Below are 26,841 nucleotides of genomic sequence, written 5' to 3'. Positions count from 1 at the left end.
TCATATACAAATGTGTACAGGGCATCCACCCATATTAGGCTGGCATATAAAAGTAAAAGGCAAATACCAGACACATGTGCATATAGCATATCAGGGAATAAAGCACTAATTAGGTGTGGTTGCCACATGCCCAGAGTATGTGCAAGTTGACTGGCTACCACCCCCAATTAATCATCACAATAAAGTTGCTCTGAATTTTATCTAGTGAGGTCAGGGGAGATGAACCACAAACCGGCCAAGAAGAGGCAGTCAGAGGTCGTATATCGGTCAGAAAAGTGTGGGCAAGATCAAACCATATTAATATGCAGGCATATTAACAAATTAATAACAACCAGAGCACAGAGTACAACAAAATATCGCAGCAGTTTTTTTTTTTTGTTTTTTCTTAAGGAATATGTCCCATAAACAATGTGCAGGAGGAGGGCACCCAGTAGAAGGGAGCCTTCTTACGCTTATTGTGAGAAGATCAAAATTTGATTTTTCAGATATATAGTTAAGAAATTGAGTTGCCGTTGGCGACTAGGTTTACCAGGGGGCAACAGTCCATCCAGGGAATCGGCGGTTAGAGTCCGGGAGTCTTAAAATTAGAGAAGAACTTTATGGGCCTTTACTGTTGTTCTTAATTAGCCCCACTTTTTCCGCTAAGGCTTTTTTGAGGCTTTTCCTTCATTATTTGAACAAATGTCGCGGCCCCAGACCCTAGCGATCAGCCCCAGGTCCCGCAACCTGCCACCGCAATCCACCGGGCTCACCAGCAAGGAAGAGAACGCTGGCACGGAGGTCTAAGGGTTCCACGCCACCACCATTGCCGTGCATCAGGGATCAGCACAGTCCACAGCACTCCGTCTGAGGGTCCCAACAGCCAATTAACCCGCGGAGTGCCTGGTTCCCTGCTTCGCCCACGCAGACAGCTTAGCCACTAACTTTTCCAGCTCCAACTCCTCACACCCCCCAGGCGACAAGGCGACATAGGATCAGGTGCAACAAGTGAGGGCTAGGAGTGGACATCGTGCATCAGGAAGAAAATGGCGTAGCAAGGGGGGCGCTGTATAGTAGGAGGCTAGGTACTGTGAACGACTGAGGAGGCAGACATCAGGGCATCAATCCATCATATCAGGGGCTTACCACCGCCGGCCGGGACACGACACCTCAGAAAAAGCAGGAGTAGAAGCAGAAAGCCAACCAGCAGCACCCGGCACCTCCACAGGAAAGGGGACTGGACATCATGCTGGGGAGCAGCTGCAGAGAAACGGGCTCGAGCGACAGGACCGGAGCCATCAGCCCAAAGGCCACAGCGGATCCCAGCAGGCAGCAGGCAGGGGAGTCAGTCTTCCAGCGGCAGTCGGTTAACCAGGTCTGGCCAGGAGGCAGCGTTACATCGGCGTTCCATGCGCGCCTGATAGCCGATAGCCGAGGCAGAGAGAGGTGAGCGAGAGGGGAGACGACAGCCGAAGAAGGAGCGCGGCTGACCTACGTCATGCTGCTACGTGATCCCCCACAGTGATAGCTCTCTGTGTACATCGCGGAGTTTGGAGTTAGTGTATTTAAATATAATTTAGCATCTATTGCTAAAAAATTCTGCCGGGATTTGAACTCCCAACCCTTTGTAGCTGAATGCTAAACTGTCAGAAAAACCTCATGGTAGTTTCTGATGTAGTGAGTATTCCTATTCAGCAGAAAACTTATTTTAAATTTCTGTGCCGGTTAACATGTAGCTCTATAGTGTAGTGGTTACCGTCCTTGCTTCTAATGTACAAGGTTAGGAGTTTGAATCCCGGCAGAAACATTTATATATATATATATATATATACACAGTGGATATAAAAAGTCTACACACCAATGTTAAAATGTCAGGATTCTGCGCTGTAAAAAAATGAGACAAAGATAAATAATTTCAGAACTTTTTCCACCTTTAATGTGACCTATAAACTGTACCACTCAATTGTAAAACAAACTGAAGTCTTTTAGGTGGAGGGAATAAAAAATAAAAAATAAATAAAATAATGTGGTTGCATAAGTGTGCAAACCCTCTTATAACTGGGGATGTAGCTGTGTTCAGAATTAAGCAATCACAATCAAAATCATGTTAAATAGGAGTCAGCATACCCCTGCCATCATTTAAAGTGCCTCTGATTAATCCCAAATAAAGTTCAGCTGCTCTAGTTGGTCTTTCCTGAAATTTTCTTAGTCGCATCCCATAGCAAAAGCCATGGTCCACAGAGAGCTTACAAATAGAGTTGAGCGAACACCTGGATGTTCGGGTTCGACGAGTTCGGCCGAACTTTCGAAAAATGTTCGGGTTCGGGATCCGAACTCGACCCGAACTTCATCCCGAACCCGAACCCCATAGAAGTCAATGGGGACCCGAACTTTTGGGCACTAAAAAGGCTGTAAAACACACCCGGAAAGGGCTAGAGGGCTGCAAAAGGCAGCAAAATGTAGTTAAATCCCCTGCAAACAAATGTAGATAGGGAAATGATGAGTTAACATAAAATAAATAAAAATTAAACAATATTAATTGGAGTGAGGTCCCATAGCACAGAATCAGGCTTCAAGTCACCCACCAATGGAGAAGGTCACTTACTATTATTTTGACCACAGCACCCAGACAAAGGAGAGAGGTCCCACAGCAGAGAACCAGGCATCATATCACCCACCACAGGAGTAGGCCACCATTTAGTTATTTTGACCCCTACACCCAGACGGAGGAGAGAGGTTACACAGCAGAGAATCAGGCATTTAGATCACCCACCACAGGAGTAGGCCACCATTGAATCAGACCCCGGCAACCATGTCAGATGGCACAAGCATAAGCTTTATATCAATCAGCACAGGAGAAGGCGACTTTGACAGACTTTGACCCCTACACCCGGACGGAGGAGAGAGGTTTCAAAGCAGAGAATCAGGCATTTAGATCACCCACCACAGGAGTAGGCCCCAATTTAATGGGACCCCGGCAACCATGTCAGATGGCACAACCATCAGCTTCATATCAATCAGCACAGGAGAAGGCGACTTTGAAAGACTTTGACCCCTACACCCAGACGAAGGAGAGAGGTTTCACAGCAGAGAATCAGGCATTTAGATCACCCACCACAGGAGTAGGCCCCCATTGAATCAGACCCTGGCAACCATGTCAGATGGCACAACCATCAGCTTTATATCAATCAGCACAGGAGAAGGCGACTTTGAAAGACTTTGACCCCTACACCCAGATGGAGGAGAGAGGTTTCACAGCAGAGAATCAGGCATCATATCAACCACCACAGGAGAAGCCACCATTTAGTTACTTTGACCCCTGCACCCAGGAAGAGGAGAGAGGCACCACAGCACATATTCTGGCATCATATCAGCCACCACAGGAGAAGCCACCATTGAGTTACTTTGACCCCCGCACCCAGGAAGAGGAGAGAGGCACCACAGCACATATTCTGGCATCATATCAGCCACCACAGGAGAAGCCACCATTGAGTTACTTTGACCCCCGCACCCAGGAAGAGGAGAGAGGCACCACAGCACATATTCTGGCATCATATCAGCCACCACAGGAGAAGCCACCATTGAGTTACTTTGACCCCTGCACCCAGGAAGAGGAGAGAGGCCCCACAGCACATATTCTGGCATCATATCAGCCACCACAGGAGAAGCCACCATTTAGTTACTTTGACCCCTTCAACCAAACAGAGGAGAGAGGTTCCACATCAGAGAATCAGGCATCATATCAACCACCACAGGAGTAGGCCACAATTTAATGGGACCCCGGCAACCATGTCAGATGGCACAACCATCAGCTTCATATCAATCAGCACAGGAGAAGGCGACTTTGAAAGACTTTGACCCCTACACCCAGACGGAGGAGAGAGGTTTCACAGCAGAGAATCAGGCATTTAGATCACCCACCACAGGAGTAGGCCCCCATTGAATCAGACCCTGGCAACCATGTCAGATGGCACAACCATCAGCTTTATATCAATCAGCACAGGAGAAGCCACCATTGAGTTACTTTGACCCCTGCACCCAGGAAGAGGAGAGAGGCCCCACAGCACATATTCTGGCATCATATCAGCCACCACAGGAGAAGCCACCATTGAGTTACTTTGACCCCCGCACCCAGGAAGAGGAGAGAGGCACCACAGCACATATTCTGGCATCATATCAGCCACCACAGGAGAAGCCACCATTGAGTTACTTTGACCCCTGCACCCAGGAAGAGGAGAGAGGCCCCACAGCACATATTCTGGCATCATACTAACCACCACAGGAGAAGCCACCATTGAGTTACTTTGACCCCTGCACCCAGGAAGAGGAGAGAGGCCCCACAGCACATATTCTGGCATCATATCAGCCACCACAGGAGAAGCCACCATTGAGTTACTTTGACCCCCGCACCCAGGAAGAGGAGAGAGGCACCACAGCACATATTCTGGCATCATATCAGCCACCACAGGAGAAGCCACCATTGAGTTACTTTGACCCCTGCACCCAGGAAGAGGAGAGAGGCCCCACAGCACATATTCTGGCATCATACTAACCACCACAGGAGAAGCCACCATTGAGTTACTTTGACCCCCGCACCCAGGAAGAGGAGAGAGGCACCACAGCACATATTCTGGCATCATATCAGCCACCACAGGAGAAGCCACCATTGAGTTACTTTGACCCCCGCACCCAGGAAGAGGAGAGAGGCACCACAGCACATATTCAGGCATCATATCACACACCACAGGAGAAGGCCTCTTTCAGTGATTTAGGCCTTTGGACCCAGACAGAGGAGAGAGGCACCACAGCACATATTCTGGCATCATATCAGAAACCACAGGAGAAGCCACCATTGAGTTACTTTGACCCCTGCACCCAGGAAGAGGAGAGGGGCCCCACAGCACATATTCTGGCATCATATCAGCCACCACAGGAGAAGCCACCATTTAGTTACTTTGACCCCTGCACCCAGGAAGAGGAGAGAGGCACCACAGCACATATTCTGGCATCATATCAGCCACCACAGGAGAAGCCACCATTTAGTTACTTTGACCCCTTCACCCAAACAGAGGAGAGAGGTTCCACATCAGAGAATCAGGCATCATATCAACCACCACAGGAGTAGGCCACAATTTAGTTTATTTGACCCCTGCACCCAGGAAGAGGAGAGAGGCCCCACAGCACATATTCTGGCATCATATCACACACCACAGGAGAAGGCCTCTTTCAGTGATTTAGGCCTTTGGACCCAGACAGAGGAGAGAGGTCAGAGATTAGCTTCATATCCCCCAGCACAGCAGAAGACCGCTTTATTTGACTTAGGCCTCAGCACCCAGACAGAAGACAGAGGTAGCATGGCAGAGGTTATGGCTTCATGTCACCCGTTAGTTTAACCGGCCACTTTCATCTGGTTAGGCCCCGGCGCCCAGACAGAGAAGAGTTTCATTCAACTGTGGGTTTCATAAAATTTGTATCAAATAAAGAAGTGGCCCGTAGCACAACAAGACATGTTTTAGGCAGTTAATAAGGACTACTCTGCACAAGGGAGGGACAGGTCCTGTGGGATCCATGCCTGGTTCATCTTTATGAAGGTCAGCTTGTCCACGTTGGCTGTGGACAGGCGGCTGCGCTTGTCAGTAATGACGCCCCCTGCCGTGCTGAATACGCGTTCAGATAAAACGCTGGCCGCCGGGCAGGAAAGCACCTCCAAGGCATGACATGCTAACTCTGGCCACGTGGACAATTTCGAAACCCAGTAGTTGAATGGGGCCGAACCATCCGTCAGGATGTGGAGGGGTGTGCAGACATACTGTTCAACCATGTTAGTGAAATGCTGCCTCCTGCTAACACGTTCCGTATCAGGTGTCGGTGCAGATAGCTGTGGCGTGGAGACAAAACTTTTCCACATTTCTGCCATGCTAACCCTGCCCTCAGATGAGCTGGCCGTGACACAGCTGCGTTGGCGACCTCTTGCCACTCCTCTGCCTTCACCTTCCACCTGTTCCCCTGTGACATGTGGGAATGCTCTCAAGAGCGCCTCTATCAGCGTGCGCTTGTACTCGCGCATCTTACGGTCGCGCTCCAGTTCAGGAATTAAAGTGGGCACATTGTCTTTATACCGGGGATCCAGCAGGGTGGCCACCCAGTAGTCTGCACACGTTAAAACGTGGGCAACTCTGCTGTCGTTGCGCAGGCATTGGAGCATATATTCGCTCATGTGGGCCAGGCTACCCATGGGTAAGGACAAGCTGTCCTCTGTGGGAGGCGTATCGTCATCGTCCACCGTATCCCCCCAGCCACGCACCAGTGATGGGCCTGGGCTGCCACCCCGCTGTGAACTTGCGTCATCCTCGTCCCCCTCCACCTCCTCCTCCTCATCCTCCTCGTCCTCCAGTACAGTGCCTTGGCTGGCGACTTGTGAACCTGTCCTCTGCTGCTTAAACAAACCTCCCTCTGAGCCACTTCGAACAGACTGGCCCGAAAGTGTTAGAAACGAGCCCTCATCCTCCTCCTCCTCCTCCACCTGGGCCACCTCCTCTAACATCATTGCCCTAAGTGTTTTCTCAAGGAGACATAGAAGTGGTATTGTAACGCTGATAACAGTGTCATCGCCACTGGCCATGTTGGTGGAGTACTCGAAACAGCGCAGCAGGGCACACAGGTCTCGCATGGAGGCCCAATCATTGGTGGTGAAGTGGTGCTGTTCGGCAGTACGACTGACGCGAGCGTGCTGCAGCTGAAACTCCACTATGGCCTGCTGCTGCTCGCACAGTCTCTCCAGCATGTGCAAGGTGGAGTTCCACCGGGTGGGCACGTCGCATATGAGGCGGTGAGCGGGAAGGCCGAAGTTCCGCTGTAGCGCAGACAGGCGAGCAGCGGCAGGATGTGAACGGCGGAAGCGCGCACAGACGGCCCGCACTTTATGCAGCAGCTCTGACATGTTGGGGTAGTGGTGAATGAACCTCTGCACCACCAAGTTCAGCACATGCGCCAGGCAAGGGATGTGCGTCAAACTGGCTAGTCCCAGAGCTGCCACGAGATTTCGCCCATTATCGCATACCACCAGGCCTGGCTTGAGGCCCACCGGCAGAAACCACTCGTCGGTCTGTTGTTCAATACCCCGCCACAACTCCTTTGCGCTGTGGGGCCTGTCCCCCAAACATATGAGTTTCAGAATGGCCTGCTGATGTTTACCCCGGGCTGTGCTGAAGTTGGTGGTGAAGGTGTGTGGCTGACCGGATGAGCTGGTGGAAGCAGTGGAGGAGGAAGCCGAGTAGGAGGAGGAGGCTACAGGAGGCAGAGAATGATGCCCTGCGATCCTAGGGGGCGGAAGGACGTGCGCCAAGGAACTGTCCGCCGGGGGCCCAGCCGCCACTACATTCATCCAGTGTGCAGTTAGTGAGATATAGCGTCCCTGGCCGTGCTTACTGGTCCACGTATCTGTGGTTAGGTGGACCTTGCCACAAATGGCGTTGCGCAGTGCACACTTGATTTTATCGGACACTTGCATGTGCAGGGAAGGCACGGCTGTCTTGGAGAAGTAGTGGCGGCTGGGAACCACATACTGCGGGACAGCCATGGCCATCAGCTGTTTGAAGCTGTCTGTGTCCACCAGCCGGAATGACAGCATTTCAAAGGCCAGCAGTTTAGAAATGCTGGCGTTCAGGCCAAGGGCTCGAGGGTGACTCGGGGGGAATTTGCGCTTCCTCTCTAAGGTTTGCTGCTGTGTGATATAGTGGAGACGCTAGTTGACGGTGGCGGTGGTGGTGGTGTCGGTGGCACATCCTCTGTTTGCTGCTCGGCAGGTGGCAACATTCCTCTCGAGGCGGAAGCCGAGACAGCAGCGGTAGAGGGAGCAGGGGGAGCCTCAGCGAGTGCCTGGTTTTTAAGGTGTGTACCCCACTGCAGTTCATGCTTTGCATGTAGATGCCTGGTCATGCAGGTTGTGCTGAGGTTCAGAACGTTAATGCCTCGCCTCAGGCTCTGATGGCAGAGCGTGCAAGTCACTCGGGTCTTGTCGGTAGGACATTGTTTAAAGAAGTGCCATGCCAGGGAACTCTTTGAAGCTGCCTTTGTGGGGCTGGGTCCCTGTTGGCGATGTCCAGTAGCAGGCGAACTCTGGGGGCGGCGGCTCGTCTGCTTTGGCCCCCTGCTCCCTCTTTGGCTTCGCTGTTGTCTCGGTCTCACCACTACCTCTTCCTCTGAACTGTGAAAGTCATCGCCACGACCTTCAGTCCATGTGGGGTCTAAGACCTCATCGTCCTCTGCATCGTCTTCCACCCAGTCTCCCTCCCTGACCTCCTCCTGTTCAGTCTGCACACTGCAAAAAGACGCGGCAGTGGGCACCTGTGTTTCGTCATCATCAGAGAGTCGGTGACTCTGCTGTGGTGGTATTCCCATGTCCTCTTCATCTGGAGACATAAGTGGTTGTGCGTCAGTGCATGGTATGTCTTCCTCCACTGGGGAAGGGCTAGGTGGACGCCCCTGGGAAACCCTGGAAGCAGAGTCTTCAAACAGAAGAAGAGACTGCTGCATAACTTGTGGCTCAGACCGTTTCCCTGATATGCTTGGGGGTGATGTGACAGACTGATGGGCTTGGTTTTCAGGTGCCACCTGTGCGCTTTCCGCAGAAGACTGGGTGGAAGACCATGTGGTGAACGTGCTGGAAGCACTGTCGGCCACCCAATCGATTAATGCCTGTACCTGCTCAGGCCTTACCATCCTAAGAGCGGCATTGGGCCCCACGAGATATTGCGGTACATTCTGCCGGCTAGTTGAGGGAGTTCGTTCCCTACTGTGTGCGCCTGGGGCCGAACGGCCACGTCCTCTACCAGCAACAGAGGCTCCACGGACACCACCACGACCGCGTCCTCGTCCCTTAATAGTATTTTTCTTCATTGTTGCGATTCAACTCGCACCACAATGAAATATATTATTTTTTATAAGCAAAATGCCCTCACTGGAATACTTTCAGTCTTTTGACTGTATGGATTACAGATGGAATGACTGTTATATGTGAGTACCGCTTTCTTTGACAGATTCTAGTATGGGTACATATATGTTTTCCCAACCCCAGCATATTAGTTTGCTAATTCCCGATGTATGAAACGCAGGCCTAACTGTATCTAGTATATTGAACGCCAGATAAACTAACTTGGCCTTTTTTAAATAAAAAAAAAATTCCCTCACTGGAATACTTTCAGTCTTTTGACTGTATGGATTACAGATGGAATGACTGTTATATGTGAGTACCGCTTTCTTTGACAGATTCTAGTATGGGTACATATATGTTTTCCCAACCCCAGCACATTAGTTTGCTAATTCCAGATGTAAGAAACGCAGGCCTAACTGTATCTAGTATATTGAACGCCAGATAAACTAACTTGGCCTTTTTTAAATAAAAAAAATCCCCTCACTGGAATACTTTCAGTCTTTTGACTGTATGGATTACAGATGGAATGACTGTTATATGTGAGTACCGCTTTCTTTGACAGATTCTAGTATGGGTACATATATGTTTTCCCAACCCCAGCACATTAGTTTGCTAATTCCAGATGTATGAAACGCAGGCCTAACTGTATCTAGTATATTGAACGCCAGATAAACTAACTTGGCCTTTTTAAATAAAAAAAATCCCCTCACTGGAATACTTTCAGTCTTTTGACTGTATGGATTACAGATGGAATGACTGTTATATGTGAGTACCGCTTTCTTTGACAGATTCTAGTATGGGTACATATATGTTTTCCCAACCCCAGCACATTAGTTTGCTAATTCCAGATGTATGAAACGCAGGCCTAACTGTATCTAGTATATTGAACGCCAGATAAACTAACTTGGCCTTTTTTAAATAAAAAAAATCCCCTCACTGGAATACTTTCAGTCTTTTGACTGTATGGATTACAGATGGAATGACTGTTATATGTGAGTACCGCTTTCTTTGACAGATTCTAGTATGGGTACATATATGTTTTCCCAACCCCAGCACATTAGTTTGCTAATTCCAGATGTATGAAACGCAGGCCTAACTGTATCTAGTATATTGAACGCCAGATAAACTAACTTGGCCTTTTTAAATAAAAAAAATCCCCTCACTGGAATACTTTCAGTCTTTTGACTGTATGGATTACAGATGGAATGACTGTTATATGTGAGTACCGCTTTCTTTGACAGATTCTAGTATGGGTACATATATGTTTTCCCAACCCCAGCACATTAGTTTGCTAATTCCAGATGTATGAAACGCAGGCCTAACTGTATCTAGTATATTGAACGCCAGATAAACTAACTTGGCCTTTTTTAAATAAAAAAAATCCCCTCACTGGAATACTTTCAGTCTTTTGACTGTATGGATTACAGATGGAATGACTGTTATATGTGAGTACCGCTTTCTTTGACAGATTCTAGTATGGGTACATATATGTTTTCCCAACCCCAGCACATTAGTTTGCTAATTCCAGATGTATGAAACGCAGGCCTAACTGTATCTAGTATATTGAACGCCAGATAAACTAACTTGGCCTTTTTTAAATAAAAAAAATCCCCTCACTGGAATACTTTCAGTCTTTTGACTGTATGGATTACAGATGGAATGACTGTTATATGTGAGTACCGCTTTCTTTGACAGATTCTAGTATGGGTACATATATGTTTTCCCAACCCCAGCACATTAGTTTGCTAATTCCAGATGTATGAAACGCAGGCCTAACTGTATCTAGTATATTGAACGCCAGATAAACTAACTTGGCCTTTTTTAAATAAAAAAAATTCCCTCACTGGAATACTTTCAGTCTTTTGACTGTATGGATTACAGATGGAATGACTGTTATATGTGAGTACCGCTTTCTTTGACAGATTCTAGTATGGGTACATATATGTTTTCCCAACCCCAGCACATTAGTTTGCTAATTCCAGATGTATGAAACGCAGGCCTAACTGTATCTAGTATATTGAACGCCAGATAAACTAACTTGGCCTTTTTTAAATAAAAAAAATTCCCTCACTGGAATACTTTCAGTCTTTTGACTGTATGGATTACAGATGGAATGACTGTTATATGTGAGTACCGCTTTCTTTGACAGATTCTAGTATGGGTACATATATGTTTTCCCAACCCCAGCACATTAGTTTGCTAATTCCAGATGTATGAAACGCAGGCCTAACTGTATCTAGTATATTGAACGCCAGATAAACTAACTTGGCCTTTTTTAAATAAAAAAAATTCCCTCACTGGAATACTTTCAGTCTTTTGACTGTATGGATTACAGATGGAATGACTGTTATATGTGAGTACCGCTTTCTTTGACAGATTCTAGTATGGGTACATATATGTTTTCCCAACCCCAGCACATTAGTTTGCTAATTCCAGATGTATGAAACGCAGGCCTAACTGTATCTAGTATATTGAACGCCAGATAAACTAACTTGGCCTTTTTTAAATAAATAAAAAATTCCCTCACTGGAATACTTTATGGCTTTTCACTGTATGGATTACAGGTGGACTGGTATTAGTAGGGGTGACATAAGCACACCCAAGTCCCTGATGTAGGATTTCTATGGCACAGACCACTATTACAAGTGATTAATGGACGTTGGGAGAGATTGTGCTGCAGCACTAGTCCCAAGATGGCCGCCGCCTATCAGCCCAGTAACATGTGCCACAAAATGGTCTGCACAACCTTTAAAAAAAATAGCCTTGGACTGTGCTGCTAAATCGCTATTGGTCTGAATCCCAGGTGTAGATGTCTGACTTGTTTGGAGCTTTGGAATGCACACTGTGGCAGCTTCTGCTGCAGCACTACAAGTCGCAAAATGGCGGCCGGCGGTCAGCCCAGGTACATGTGGATGGAAAAATCACTCTGGCCACTCTAAAAATAGCCAATCCCTATCAAAAAAGCAGCTCAGCTGCAGTTGTTCAGATGAATCACAGGTGGAGGAGAGAAATTTGCTTCCAGTTATTCAATTATCCCTGCCTATTCTCGCCCTAGCATCAGCTGCGTCTATCCCTGTTCTATTCACATCGGGAGTGAGCACGTCCCGACGTGCGCACAAGCTTATAAAGAGGCTGAGTCACATGCTGCACTTGGCCAATCACAGCCTTGCCAATAGTAGGCATGGCTGCGATGGCATCTTAGGGCAAGTAGTATGATGCATGTTGATTGGCTGCTTTGCAGCCTTTCAAAATGCGCCAAAATACATGCTGAACGACGAACCCGAACCCGAACTTTTACGAAAAAGTTTGGGTTCGGGTCCGTGTCACGAACACCCCAAAATTCGGTACGGACCCGAACTATGCTCGAACTGTTCGCTCAACACTACTTACAAACCATTAGAGGGATCTCATTGTTAAAATGTATCAATCAGGAGAAGGGTACAAAAGAATTTACAGGGCATTAGATATACCATGGAACACAGTGAAGACATCATAAAGTGGAGAAAAAATGGCACAACAGTGATATTACCAAGAACTGGACGTCCCTCCAAAACTGATGAAAAGACGAGAAGAAAATTGGTCTGGGAGGCTACCAAGAGGCCTACAGCAACATTAAAGGAGCTGCAGGAAGATTTTTCAAGTACTGGCTGTGTGGTACATGTGACAACAATCTCCCGTATTCTTCATATGTCTGGGCTATGGAGTAGAATGGCAAGATGAAAGCCTTTACTTACGAAGGAAAACATCAAAGCCAGGCTACATTTTGCAAAAACACATCTGAAGTCTCACAAAAGCATGTGGGAAAAGGTGTTATGGTCTGATGAAACCAAGGTTGAACTTTTTGGCCATAATTCCAAAAGATATGTTTGGCCCAAAAACAACACTGCACATCACCAAAAAAAACACCATACCCAGAGTGAAGCATGGTGGTGGCAGCAAGAGGGAAGAGGGAATTATGAACAGTTCCAAATACCAGTCAATATTGGCACAAAACCTTCAGGCTTCTGCTAGAAAGCTGAACATGAAGAGGAACTTCATCTTTCAGCATGATAACGACCCAAAGCATACATCCAAAACAACAAAGCAATGGCTTCACCAGAAGAAGATTAAAGTTTTGGAATGGCCCAGCCAGAGCCCAGACCTGAATCCGATTGAAAATCTGTGGGGTGAAGAGGGCTGTGCACAGGAGATGCCCTCGCAATCTGACAGATTTGGAGTGTTTTTGCAAAGAAGAGTGGGCAAATCTTGCCAAGTCAAAATGTGCCATGCTTGCTGATAGACTCATACCCAATAAAGGTGCTTCAACAGAGTATTAGTTTAAGGGTGTGTACACTTATGCAACCATATTATTTTATTTTTATATTTTTTCTTCCCTCTACCTAAAAGATTACAGTTTGTTTTTCAATTGCGTTGTACAGTTTATAGGTCACATTAAAAGGTGGAAAAAGTTCTGAAATGAATTATCTTTGTCTCATTTTTTTTACATCACAGAAACCTGACATTTTAAAAAGGGGCGTGTAGACTTTTTATATCCATTGTATATAAGTTTTTAGCCATAATATATTTACATATATTACTATATATTTAGAATATATAATATATTATCATATATGTAAATATATCATGGCTAAAAACATCAGTAGCAGTTTCCCACATATAATGCATTCATATATATCAGAAGTATGATTTTATCTATATATATATATATATATATATATATATATATATATATATATATATATGTATTAAGGCATTTGCCTGGATTTGTGGGAGGGGCTGAGGTCCCCCTCCAGCCTATTTAGGGCACCCTCCTTACCTGGCTCCTGCACCGTCTGAGGTCTGAGCTTTGTGAGAGGAAGTCGCTTGTGGAGTTTCTGAAGAGTTACCTGCGAGCCGCTGAATTTCTGAGAGTTTTCGTCGCCGTCTGTTTCTGGATTTGGAGCATTTCTGTTCTATTTTTCCGGCTTCACTCGGTTCACTGTGGGTCGCGTTTGCCCGTTAAACTGTGAGTCATTCATACTGTACAGCCGGGGCCTCACGGTTGCCCCTGTACCGGTTCATTTCATTTCATCAAACGCTGCACCAATGTCACGGTTTTCGTACAAGTCACCAGTATTCATTTCTGTCACGCCTTGTTCATGCACAATTTGTCCACACCGTACTACTATTCCGGTCAACACCCCTGCAGCATGCGGGTAATGGTTTTCTGGGCTAATCCCCCATTTCTGTTCATTTCATTTCAAAAACGCTGCACTAATGTCACGGCTTTCTCGCATAAGTCACCAGCATCTCATTTCTGTCATGTCTTGTTCAGGCAAATCTACCCACACAGTACCAACACTCCGGTCAGCACCCCTGCGCCGCAGGCAGGGGTTCTGGGCTCGTCCCCCATTTCTTGTTCAGTCCATATCACCCCACAACCATCCACATTCATGCCCCCCCCCTCCTCATGTTCATGTGCACGGCTGCAGGAGCACAGATGCGGTGCACACGGTACACCCTCCCTTCATGACCGCCTTCACTGGGCACACCGCTGCCACAGGCATCCCCTCCCCACCGCCTCCGGCCTGTTCCGCCGCTCCTCCTGCCGCGCGGCCGATGGCGGCCGGCCGCGTCCCGGTGCCTGGTCTGCGCACGCGCGGCCGGGGTACTGCGCATGCGCGGCGATACGTCTGCGCGTGCGCAGTGTCCCGGCAGCCGTCCGCGGTGCATCTGATGCGGGGGGCCGCCGTCGGGCAGTCCGGCTCGGCTGGCCGGCGGAACTCCAGGGCGCACGGGTCCCACAGCAGGCCCCCTCCTGCGCAGGCTGCAGCAAGGGGGGCATCCAGCACGCCCCAAACTAAGCACCCTCCAGATAAAAATCACCCCAGCAGCCCCCACATTAAACGAAAAAAAAAAAAAAAAAAAAAGGGGCCAAGGGAAGGGATGTCAATTGGTTCTGCTGCATGAAAAAATATATATATATATATATATATATATATATACAAAAAAGTAAAAACAGAGAAAGGAGGTTACTGGTATTCCGCCTCATGTCATAGAATAAAAACAAAAAAACATTTGGTTGCAAACCGCACGTTCCCACGTTGTGCATAGGCATACGGCTACGCCGCAGGTCTCTTTTTCACACCATGCGCAAACTGTAATTTCACAGGCAACCGTCATGATCCTCCGGGTCATGCTATATGTACAAAATGCATTTAACATTTCATCATACTATTTTATGTCTACCCTCCCCTTTTCAGGCGGTCAACCTATAATATATTTTGCACTACCGTGTATCCGGAGAATTTTTCTTGCTACCAGGTACGTTCACCTGCTCACTAACAAAGGTTTTCCTTACATTTCGGATGGTCCCGTTAGGGTCAGCGTGCTGGCTTTAGGGGCACCATCATCCCACTAGGTTACCCCCTTCTTGGCTTCGCCATCAGTTAGTGGTCCCGCGAGGCCGACACCCCGCCTCAAATGTTCAGAGGCAACCGCCCATCGCGCCACTCGTTAGTAAGCCGCCTCGCATGTTGCATAGAGAGGGCCTCACCTGTCACTCCCTTCCCCTAGTCCTGTCTTACAGTCACCGAGATGCCAACGCTCCTGCCACTACAACAATTGGCTTCATTAACCCCTCGCGCCAACTCATAGGTAGAGCCTCTCAAGCCGCTTGGCAAATTAGCAGGGCCTCATCTGTCACCATGCAAGTATAATTTTTTCGCCGTCCGGCCTAGCTAGCTTGCCAGCACGATCCGGTGTTTCCTCAAGCTAATCAACTGTTTTATTTTAGTATGTCTCTGGATGGGTTAGAAAACTTCTCCCTGCCTGGCACCCCTGCTAGATCCGTCACTGCTACCCTGGGAGACGATCTAGCCAGTCCAGCATCCATCAGATCCTGGACAATTCCGCGCATTACGGCGGAGTTGAGGAAACGGCATGTTCCCTTCCCCGCCACGGCAAGGAAAGCGGAGCTGTTCCGGCTGCTGCGCGCATCAACCGATAATAGGGATGCAGGGGAAGGACCTAGCCAGTCCGGCACCGGGGACATCCATGCCATGCTGGCCTCTCTGATGACATCCATGTCTACAGTGAATGCCAGGTTGGAGAGGCTAGAATCGGTCACCACGACCCTTTCCTTGGCAGGTCCGCCACCGGCTGCGTCACCGGCACCGGCTGGATTACCGGTGATCACGCCGTCCGTTAGCCTGGAGGACCAGGAAGTCAACCCGGCGCACATGATACCAGAGCACTTGAAAAGGGATATCCTGGAAGGTAAGGATGTAAACCTGGCCTCCCTTCTGATTGCCTCCCAGGATGTGGTCAAGAACACGACTTATGCCTATGACGAGGTTTCAGTTGTGGTCAAGTCCAGGGATGCCCGGCTCAATAGGAAATTGACCATTCCCGAATTCGTTTTGGCTTTCGGAATCTATAGAGAGGTCATCTGTGCGGTCTACCCCAACAGAAGGGAGGAATTCGACCTCTACATGCACAAACTGGTGGACCTGGGCAACAAATACGGAGGGTCAGCGTTCTATGACTATCACAGGTCTTTTTCGGCGAAAGTGGCGGGGGCTTTCTCCCAGTACGGAGTCCGCTCCAACTGGGCGAGGATCGACACGGTCATATTCTGTCGCCACTTCGCAGGCCTTAGGACCCCAGCCTGTGCACACTGCTCCTCCACGGCCCACACCACCAATTTCTGCCCGAACACGTCGAACAGACAGGCCCTCTCACAAGCAGCCGGTCCCTCCGGGGTCCCGGAAAGGTCAGCCCGGGACAAGCTGGGTCGGCCGATCAAGTTTCTGGGCAAATCCCAGATTTACAATAATTTCAATGAGGGGTCCTGCAATTATAGCGGGTGTAAATTGTTACATATATGTGCCAAATGCTTCCGGGTGCATGCCAAGTCCATGTGCCCAAATAAAATGTTTGCAAAACCGTATCTAACAACCATCAACATGCCAGTTTTTACAGCGTTTATGTCACAACACCCATCCAGGCATCTCTCAGATTTCCTCGTTTCAGGGTTGACAGAAGGCTTCCACACGGGCATCCTGTCCATGCCAACTGGCACCCTGGAATGTCCCAATCTTTTATCCGCTCTACACAACCCCACCGCCATTGACGCCCTCAAAGCCCAAGAAGTGACGAAGGGCTTTGTGTTAGGTCCTTTCAAAACCCCCCCATTCGCCACATGGCGCACCAACCCCATTGGCATCGTCACTGGAAAATCTTCCCAGAAACAGAGGCTCATCATCGACCTATCGGCGCCACACGGTTCAGGCAACCCCAGTCTCAACTCCCTCATTCCCTCGGAGGAATTCTCTCTGCAATACACCACCATTGATCACGCCATCACAGCCATCATACAAGCAGGGGTCGGGGCATGGCTCAGCAAAACCGACATCGCTAACGCCTTCAAATTGCTACCGATTCACCCTACACTGTGGCACCTGCACGGCATCAAGTGGTCTGGGGTCTATTATTTTTTCTCCCGGTTGACTTTCGGTTCCAAAAGTAGCCCGGCCATCTTCGACATATTTGCAGAAGCATTATGCTGGTTGCTTTTGAATGTAGCAAGGTGCCCGTTGGTATTACATTACCTTGATGATTTCCTATTGGTGGAGGAAAACACTTCCCCCCCCTCCAGCCTCAGAGCCACCATCGAGCTGTTCAAAGAACTGGGGGTACCCCTCTCCACCAAGAAGACAGAGGGGCCAGACACGATCATCACCTTCCTGGGTATCCAGTTGGATTCAGCCTCAATGCAAGCCAGTTTGCCATCCGGGAAGATCCAGGATATTCTCACCCACATAGACGGCTATCTTTAACTCGGCACCTGCAACCGCAAAGAACTACAGTCCCTGCTGGGCTCCCTGAACTTTGCCATGCGCATCATACCCCAGGGTCGCTCATTTATATCACGCCTTCTGCACCTCTTCCCCTTGTTCCTACACGACTCGCACAGATTGTCCCTGGATGCCCACGCTGCTGCGGATCTGGGCATGTGGAGGAGATTTCTGTCCACCTGGAATGGCAGAAGCTTGTTTCTCCCTCAGCTGTCGGACTCTTCCCTCTCTATCTGGTCAGATGCGGCATCTACCACAGGCTTTGCGGCCATATTTGGGAACGATTGGCTGTGGGGCAGCTGGCCTTCTGCGGTCCAGGGTCTGGAAGGGTTCTCCACTACCTCAGCGCTTTTTGAGATCTATCCCATCGTAGCGGCGGCCGTGGCGTGGGGTCATTTATGGGCGAACATGTCGATCCGGTGCTACTCAGACATCCAAGCAACCTGCCAGATCATCAACAAAGGTCGTTCTAAATCCCTCACAATCATGAGGTTTATGCGAAGACTTACTTGGCTGGCCGCCTGCAATAATTTCTTCTTGCATTGTTTCCATGTCCCGGGGGTGTGCAATTCGGCAGCTGACAATTTGTCTCGCTTCAAATTTCAGGCATTTCATCAGGCTCTCCCATCAGCATCACCCACGGCCTCCAGCACTCCATCATTTCAACAACTCATTCTGGACTAGAGGTCATCATGCGGCATAGCCAGTCTTTGTCCCACTTAGCGTTGTCTGACAATACACATAGAACATACAACAGAGCATTCACACTATTCAACAGGTTCCTGTTGGAACACAACATCACGCACCCTTTCGTCATGACGTCTCTTTTGGGGTTTGCTTCTTTCTGCCACCTCAAACTCAAAATGTCATACAACACCATCAAACTATATCTTACTGGCATTCAACATCATATGCTAATCATGCATCCCAACAACATCAACTTCATGGCCTCACACCAGATCAAAACAATACTCAGAGGCATTCAGAAGACGGAACCCGCACGTCCAGCCCAGAGGCTGCCCATCAACAGTCATGTCTTCAAAGCATTATCCGACTTGCTGGACGCCACGCCTTTTGATACCGATACCAACTCCGTCATCAAAACTGCAATTTACTTAGCCTTCTACGGGTTCCTGAGACCCGGGGAATTCACTACAACCTCCACGACCCAAACCTCAACTTGTCTTCTTGTCTCCCACTTGACGAAACACCTGGATCATTACATCCTGACCATACCTCACTCCAAGAGTAGTCAGCATTCACCCGTCAACATTTCATATTACCCCACGCACAAAAAATGGTGTCCAGTAAGGGTTCTGGACACCTACAGTCAGCTTCACAAGTTTCTACCCTCTCAACCGCTACTTCAACTTCATGGGTCGGTACTCACCACCACCACCTTCATGACCCATGTCAAGTCATTTCTCACCCAACTGGGCCTCAACGCAGCCAACTACTCAGGGCACTCCTTTCGCATCGGAGCTGCATCCACGGCCTCCAGTGCCAACATCCCTACTCATGTCATCAAGAAATTGGGGCGCTGGAAGTCATCCGCTTACGCACGATACATTCCCAATCCAGCGCAAGAGTTGAGAGTGGCTTTCCAAAGCATGTCGGGTTGAGCTATTCATGTATTAATTGGCTACAATAAACTGGTTTATTTCCATTTTTGCCCTCTTATTTCTTAGGCCTACCTCATCCTCGGTTTCGGCACACCACAACCGACTGCATTTCTTTCCCTGCATCCCAGGGCTCTTTACTGTACTACCGTAAGCGCCTAACACAAGTATTAAGGCATTTGCCTGGATTTGTGGGAGGGGCTGAGGTCCGCCTCCAGCCTATTTAGGGCACCCACCTTACCTGGCTCCTGCACCGTCTGAGGTCTGAGCTTTGTCCCTCCCACCACTCCACTCATTTACAACTCATTTCTTTTATGTCTTTTCCTTGGGTGGGCCCTCTTCTTTCTTAGGCCTACCTCATCCTTGGTTTCGGCACACCACAACCAACTGCATTTCTTTCCCTGCATCCCAGGGCTCTTTAATGTACTACCGTAAGCGCCTAACACAAATATATATATATATATATATATATATATATATATATATATTATTATTTTTTTGTAATTATACTTTTATTTTGTGCCATACATTTTTTACAATTACTAAAAAAAATATTAAATATATCAATTTAATCTCTATTTCTGAAATGTTTCTGGATTCAAACTCCCAACCTTGTACATTAGTGTAGTGATTAACATCCTTGCCTCTATAGAGCTACATGTTAAATAGCACAGAAATATATAAAAAGTATTCTGCTGAATAGGAATACTCACTACATCAGAAACTACTATGAGGTTTTTCTGACACAGTTTAGCATTCTGCTTTATAGCTGAGTGGATAAGGTCCTTGCCTCTAATGTACAACATTGGGAGTTCAAATCCTGCCAGAAAATAGATTTAAATACACTGGGGTGTCCCCAAGCACTGACTCCATATATGGATATAGCTATATGTGGAGTCAAAGCAGGGACTCCTTAGCCTGACTAGAATCCCGACACCCTCCCCTCTGAGCAGCGGGTGTCTGGGGTTCTCCCACTGACTTCCACTGTGCTCGGGTTCTGGGTAGGACACCCGAGCATCGCAAAGAGTTCTACTCAATCACACTAGCACTTTGGTGCTCGATCAACACTACTAAATGTGAAAAAGCAGAATTAAAGGAAACAGTGAGCTGAAACAGAAGAATTGCTTATTTACATATTGGTGCTGTGCCTATTAATTTAGAATGTCAGAATAAGGGCTCATGTCGGCCGCATCACTGATGCGGACCCAATTACTTGAATGAGTCCGCAATCGGGAGGGTGTGGTGCGGAATGGAGGCATGGAACCCTACAGAAGCACAATGGAGTGCTTGTGTGGGGTTTTTCTCTGCACTGCAAAAAAAATAAAAATAAGAACTTATTCTATTTTTTTGCAGTGCAGACGGATAGCAGACCCATTCAGTGGGTCTGGATCCGTCTGCCACATCCGCACAATTGTTGCCCGTACATTGGAGACCACAAATTGCAGCCCACAAGGCACAGAATGGCCGGGCAACGGCTGTGTGCATAAGCCCTAATGTTGTAAAAGTCTAAACACACTAATGGGAGAGGAATCATAAAAATGAATCCATCAAGGGTGACACAATATGTAGTAGGTATCACACCAGTATGAATAGAGTCTGATAATATTTTAAAACGTCGTATTCTGAATTAGTTTTTATACCAAATTTTCTCTACATTATATATTTTATGCATAATTCACTTGAAGGAAATAATCCTGTTCTTATCCTACAAAACCCAATAAACAACCAAAAATTAAGGCTAAAAATGTATGCTCTCGTAGTAATACCTGTTTCTGGTGCACAAAATTGTTCTACCATTTCTGGAGCTCCTTTCATAAAAACGAGAAATTCATTGCCTCCAATGACCTCAACAATGACTGACATACGCTGTAGACTGGATGAGAAAGGAAACTGATGCAGGATCGCTACACCTTCCACTGGAATCTGATTGCAAGATAATAAGTTTTGTCACAAATGCTGTCGTTGTAGTGTTTAAGGCTCTGTTCACACTTTTGTTAACATAACAAGCAGAATAGTGTAATCTATTGTACATTTGTAGGCAGTAAAAATAAAAGTAGCTGATTCCAAAAATTTCTTTTTTACCATGAAGCGCAAGGAAATTCAGCTTCGTGGCGAATCAAATTTTACCTGAAATTCGGATCGAAGTCAATTTGTTTAGCTTCGATTTGCTCAACACTAATTACACTACTAGGCTTTTAACATTGCATGCTGTTATAATGTATAATGTAAATGAATTAGAATGGCACACCGTGCAAATAGCGCAAGGTTCTATGGTGCTCTACAGCTGTATTGATAATGCTTGCTACCCACACAGTATTAAAATATACAGTATGTGCTAAGGCACCTTTCACACGAGCGAGTTTTCCGCGCGGGTGCAATGCGTGAAGTGAACTCATAGCACCCGCACTGAATCCTGACCCATTCATTTCAATGGGTCTGTGTACATGAGCTTTTTTTTCACGCATCAGTTCTGCGTTGCGTGAAAAACGCAGCATGTTCTATATTCTGCGTTTTTCACGCAGCCCTGGCCCCATAGAAGTGAATTGGGCTTCAGTGAAAACTGCATTGCATCCGCAAGCAAGTGCGGATGAAATGTGTTTTTCACTGATGGTTGCTAAGAGATGTTGTTTGTAAACCTTCCATTATTTATCACGCGCTTGAAAAACACATCAAAACGCATTGAACCCGCGTGGAAAAAAATTAACAACTGAACGCAATCGCAGACAAAACTGACTGAACTTGTTTGCAAAATGGTGCGAGTTTCACTGAACGCATCTGGAGCCAATCCGTCACGGTCGTGTGAAAGAGGCCTAGGTGTTCCAGTAAGGACCATTTAGTTTTCTTTTTTTTTAATCCCTCAGAAGAACAGCAAAATAAACAAAAATTAAAAAAATCTGTATTTTAAGCATTAGTTATGTTTAGTTATGCACATTTTGCATCCATTTTAGCCATTTCCATCTGAGATCTGTTATTTTGGATGCAGAAAAAATCCTACACAAAGTTTATTTTTCCGTCAGGCGAAAATGGCTAAAAGGGATGCAAAATGTGCATAACGAATGCTTAAAATACAGGATCAGATGTTTTTGTATTTTTCTGATGGATCGGAAGTACAGAAAACTAAACGGTGATGTGAACCCAGTCAAACATAAATAATGATTTGCATTTAGAAATGATTGCATCAATTGTAAAAATTCGGAATTTGACGTAAAATAAAAGGAAAATTCAGATTCTACTAAATTCAAGTTTTAAGTGATTTGACTTGGTAGACTCAAGGAGAGAAACAATACAGGCAATGAAAGTTTTTTTCAATTCAAATAGAATCGATGTGTGCCAAAATCGAATCACTATGGCCTTAAGATGAATCAGACCCAAATTGAATTTTAAGAAAATTTGCTACAGACCTACAGAAATAAATACTATACTTTATATTGCTGTATATACAGTACAGACCAAAAGTTTGGACACACCTTCTCATTCAAAGAGTTTTCTTTATTTTCATGACTATGAAAATTGTAGATTCACACTGAAGGCATCAAAACTATGAATTAACACATGTGGAATTATATACATAACAAACAAGTGTGAAACAACTGAAAATATGTCATATTCTAGGTTCTTCAAAGTAGCCATCTTTTGCTTTGATTACTGCTTTGCACACTCTTGGCATTCTCTTGATGAGATTCAAGAGGTAGTCCCCTGAAATGGTTTTCACTTCACAGGTGTGCCCTGTCAGGTTTAATAAGTGGGATTTATTGCCTTATAAATGGGGTTGGGACCATCAGTTGCGTTGAGGAGAAGTCAGGTGGATACATAGCTGATAGTCCTACTGAATAGACTGTTAGAATTTGTATTATGGCAAGAAAAAAGCAGCTAAGTAAAGAAAAACGAGTGGCCATCATTACTTTAAGAAATGAAGGTCAGTCAGTCAGCCGAAAAATTGGGAAAACTTTGAAAGTAAGGGCTATTTGACCATGAAGGAGAGTGATGGGGTGCTGCGCCAGATGACCTGGCCTCCACAGTCACCAGACCCGAACCCAATCGAGATGGTTTGGGGTGAGCTGGACCGCAGAGTAAAGGCAAAAGGGCCAACAAGTGCTAAGCATCTCTGGGAACTCCTTCAAGACTGTTGGAAGACAATTTCAGGGGACTACCTCTTGAAGCTCATCAAGAGAATGCCAAGAGTGTGCAAAGCAGTATTTAAAGCAAAAGGTGGCTACTTTGAAGAACCTAGAATATGACATATTTTCAGTTGTTTCACACTTGTTTGTTATGTATATAATTCCACATGTGTTAATTCATAGTTTTGATGCCTTCATAGTCATGAAAATAAAGAAAACTCTTTGAATGAGAAGGTGTGTCCAAACTTTTGGTCTGTACTGTACATATACTATACTATATACAACAGAGGAACATTTTCAATGCAAATATATTGTTTGAAAATTTACCTCTTCAGAATCTGGTCCTGGTTTAACAGTTGTATATGACTGTGATTCCTCATCTTCATTGTTGACATCAGTATCTTGTAGAACCTAAACACATTAATTATTGAGCAATGATCTCATTATATATATATATATATATATATATATATATATATATATACACTGCCTGTCCAAAAAAAAGTTGCCACCTGGATTTAACTAAGCAAATAGGTGTGAGCCTCCTATTGGATAATTACTGCATGGGCGATTATCTTTCAACTGGCAACAAGTGTTTTAACCTCAACTAGTGCAATGAGTTGCTTCTCATTTATTAAACAACCATGTCGAAAGACACATCTCGTGGTCATGGAAAAGATGTTAGTCTGTTTGAGAAGGGTCAAATCATTGGCATGCATCAAGCAGAGAAAACAAAAGGAGATTGCAGAAACTACTAAAATTGGGTTAAGAACTGTCCAACGCATTATTAAAAACTGGAAGGATAGTGGGGATTGTCACGGGTAAGGAAGGTAGAGAGGAAGTGCACCCCCTAAACTGCCACCCTGAACCCTGTCCCTGCCTACTTGCACCACCCGCCCTAGGTGACGGGGTGCAACTGGGCGACGGTCCCTGACCTATGTAAGTGTAGAGCAGAGCGAACATAGAAAGAGAGGAACAGACAGCCAAGGCAGAAGGCGGTACACAAAACTAAGGCAAACGGGTAGACAGGGAAGTAGATAAGACAACAGTACCCAGTGATGGTAAAGGCAATGGCGGGTCAACTAGCCAAGGTCGGTCCGGGAGATCACATCAATACAAGGGATGAGGCAGAAGACGAAATCCGAGAACGAGCCGAGGTCAAATCCGAGAGATAGCGTAGGTACCAAGGGAGCGGCCAAAGCGAGGTCAGGAAACAAACAAGGTCAATACCAGAGGTCAAGTAGGAAGCAATAATAATAGTACACATAGCCCTAGAGACAAAAATCACAGGCAACCTATAGCCAGCAGGCCGCCTGTATTTATAGTAGGGAGTGAGGGTCATGTGACGTGGCCAGCGTCACATGACCGACAGACAGCCAAGTAGAGCACCGAGTGATCAGCTCGGTGCTCAAGGTAGACCTAGGAGCATGGAGCCTCCCAACTAGCAAAGCTGCCCTGGGAACGAGGCCAAACACAGATCCTCGCTCCCGAAGCTAAGCAGCAGGTCTGCGACTGATGGGAGACCGACTGCGCCTTCATCGCCCCGTTACAGGGGACCCATCGTATTCGAGGAAGAAATGTGTCAGGAAAAAAATCCTGAATGATCATGATCGGTGATCACTTAAACGTTTGGTGAAATCAAATTGAAGAAAAACAACAGTAGAACTCAGGGCTATATTTAATAGTGAAAGTAAGAGCATTTCCACACGCAAAATGCAAAGGGAACTCAATGGATTGGGACTGAACAGCTGTTTAGCTGTAATAAAACCACTAATTAGAGAGGCAAACTAGAAAAAAAGGATTCAATTTGCTAGGGAGCATAAAGATTGGACTCTGGAGCAATGGAAGAAGGTCATGTGGTCTGATGAGTCCAGATTTACCCTGTTCCAGAGTGATGGGCACATCAGGGTAAGAAGAGAGGCAGATGAAGTGATGCACCCATCATGCCTAGTGCCTACTGTACAAGCCTGTGGGGGCAGTGCTATGATCTGGGGTTGCTGCAGTTGGTCAGGTCTAGGTTCAGCAACAGTATGTGCTCCAAGAATGAGGTCAGCTGACTACCTGAACATACTGAAGGACCAGGTTATTCCATCAATGGATTTTTGCTTCCCTGATGGCACGGGCATATTCCAAGATGACAATGCCAGGATTCATTGGGCTGAAATTGTGAAAGAATGGTTGAGAGTGCATGAGACATTATTTTCACACATGAATTGGCCACCAGAGTCTAGACCTTAACCCCATTGAGAATCTTATTTTGTTTTGGTAGCTACTTTTTTTTGGGACAGGCAGTGTATATATATATATATATATGCACACATATGTCCTGATCTAAATGTTTAATCAACGTTAAGTGAGCTATTCAGAAATTTATGATTCAGGAATTTTACATAAAAAATCTGAATTGAATTTGTCCTATAGCATGTTTTCCATTACAGAAGTTCAATATATTCATCAATAACACACAGAACATACCCATCCTGTACCCTGGAACATTTTCAGGTCCAGTGGGTCTCCCTGTATTTTGCCATCCAGGACAATCAGTGAATGACAACTGACCATTCCTCCTAGCAGCGGACTCCAAGGCAGGCTACTTCCAGGAGAAAAGTAATATCCTTCTTGGAAACTGCAAAACAATGCAGATATTATCACAAAAAGTATTTTACAACTGAATCAGTACAATATTTACAGTAAGTCTGCTAGATTTAATGATGATCAATCCCAGATAATCACAACTTCCAGATTTCGGTACATCAAAGTACATGAAAAAAGATTTATTTTCTTATTTCTAAGAAATTTGATTGACCTCTGAGCTACTCCAGATTAAAGTGCTATTAGGGAATCAGGTCTCTGCCTGATCAGTGGGAATAACAAACCATCTAGTAATAACTAAAGGATCATCATTTTGTATCTGGCATAAGGGGAAGCTGACTGTTGCAGCTTCAAAGGGTTTCATGGAAATTAATTATTGACAGCCTACATTTAGGAAATGCTGCAGTACCAGGTACAGAAAAGAATGAGCCAATGCAGATAGGCCATGGATTATAAAATCCCATAACATTCCCTCTAAAGAGGTTTTATGGGAGTTAATATTGAGCTCCTATATCCAGGATAGATCATCAATACATGATTGGTGGGGGTCTGAGTCCCGACACCTAACCCTGCTGATCAGTTGATGGATGCATTCAAGTGACTGGGCTTGGGATGCAATACCAAACCAAGCCACTAAATAATAAAGAGTGCTATAGCTGTTAACATAATAGAATTTATTTGACATTTTGCATCCCTGGTACTTTGATGAGTTTGCAATGAAACACATTATCGACCCTTTGCAATTTCACTATGGTGGATTAGAA

At 46.3% G+C, this 26,841-nt stretch overlaps 1 protein-coding gene and 1 long non-coding RNA gene across 5 annotated transcripts in view; one reads left to right on the top strand and one right to left on the bottom strand.

Moving 5' to 3' along the window:
* The window catches only part of LOC120997966 (probable cation-transporting ATPase 13A4), a 261,365-nt gene that overhangs the window by 66,549 nt on the left and 167,975 nt on the right, over positions 1-26,841 (bottom strand). For 2 of the 3 annotated variants that reach the window (XM_040428350.1, XM_040428352.1), the window contains exons 14-16: positions 25,961-26,111; positions 23,813-23,896; positions 21,134-21,290 (exon numbers count right to left, since the gene is read on the bottom strand). In XM_040428350.1, the coding sequence (XP_040284284.1) occupies positions 21,134-21,290; positions 23,813-23,896; positions 25,961-26,111 (392 nt within the window). The remainder of the gene's footprint in view (positions 1-21,133; positions 21,291-23,812; positions 23,897-25,960; positions 26,112-26,841) is intronic. The other variant, XM_040428351.1, reaches the window with a different exon arrangement.
* Positions 1,709-20,360, top strand: LOC120997967. 2 transcript variants are annotated; one of them, XR_005778268.1, is made up of 5 exons: positions 1,709-1,724; positions 5,323-5,328; positions 6,771-6,775; positions 13,086-13,089; positions 20,195-20,360. It is a non-coding gene; the product is annotated as an uncharacterized LOC120997967 (long non-coding RNA). The 2 variants fall into 2 exon arrangements; XR_005778269.1 differs by lacking the exons at positions 5,323-5,328; positions 6,771-6,775 and adding an exon at positions 5,409-5,418.

This window comes from Bufo bufo, chromosome 4 (assembly GCF_905171765.1).
Source record: "Bufo bufo chromosome 4, aBufBuf1.1, whole genome shotgun sequence".
Taxonomy (NCBI): Eukaryota; Metazoa; Chordata; class Amphibia; order Anura; family Bufonidae; genus Bufo; species Bufo bufo.
This window is presented reverse-complemented; position numbering and strand designations above follow the sequence as displayed.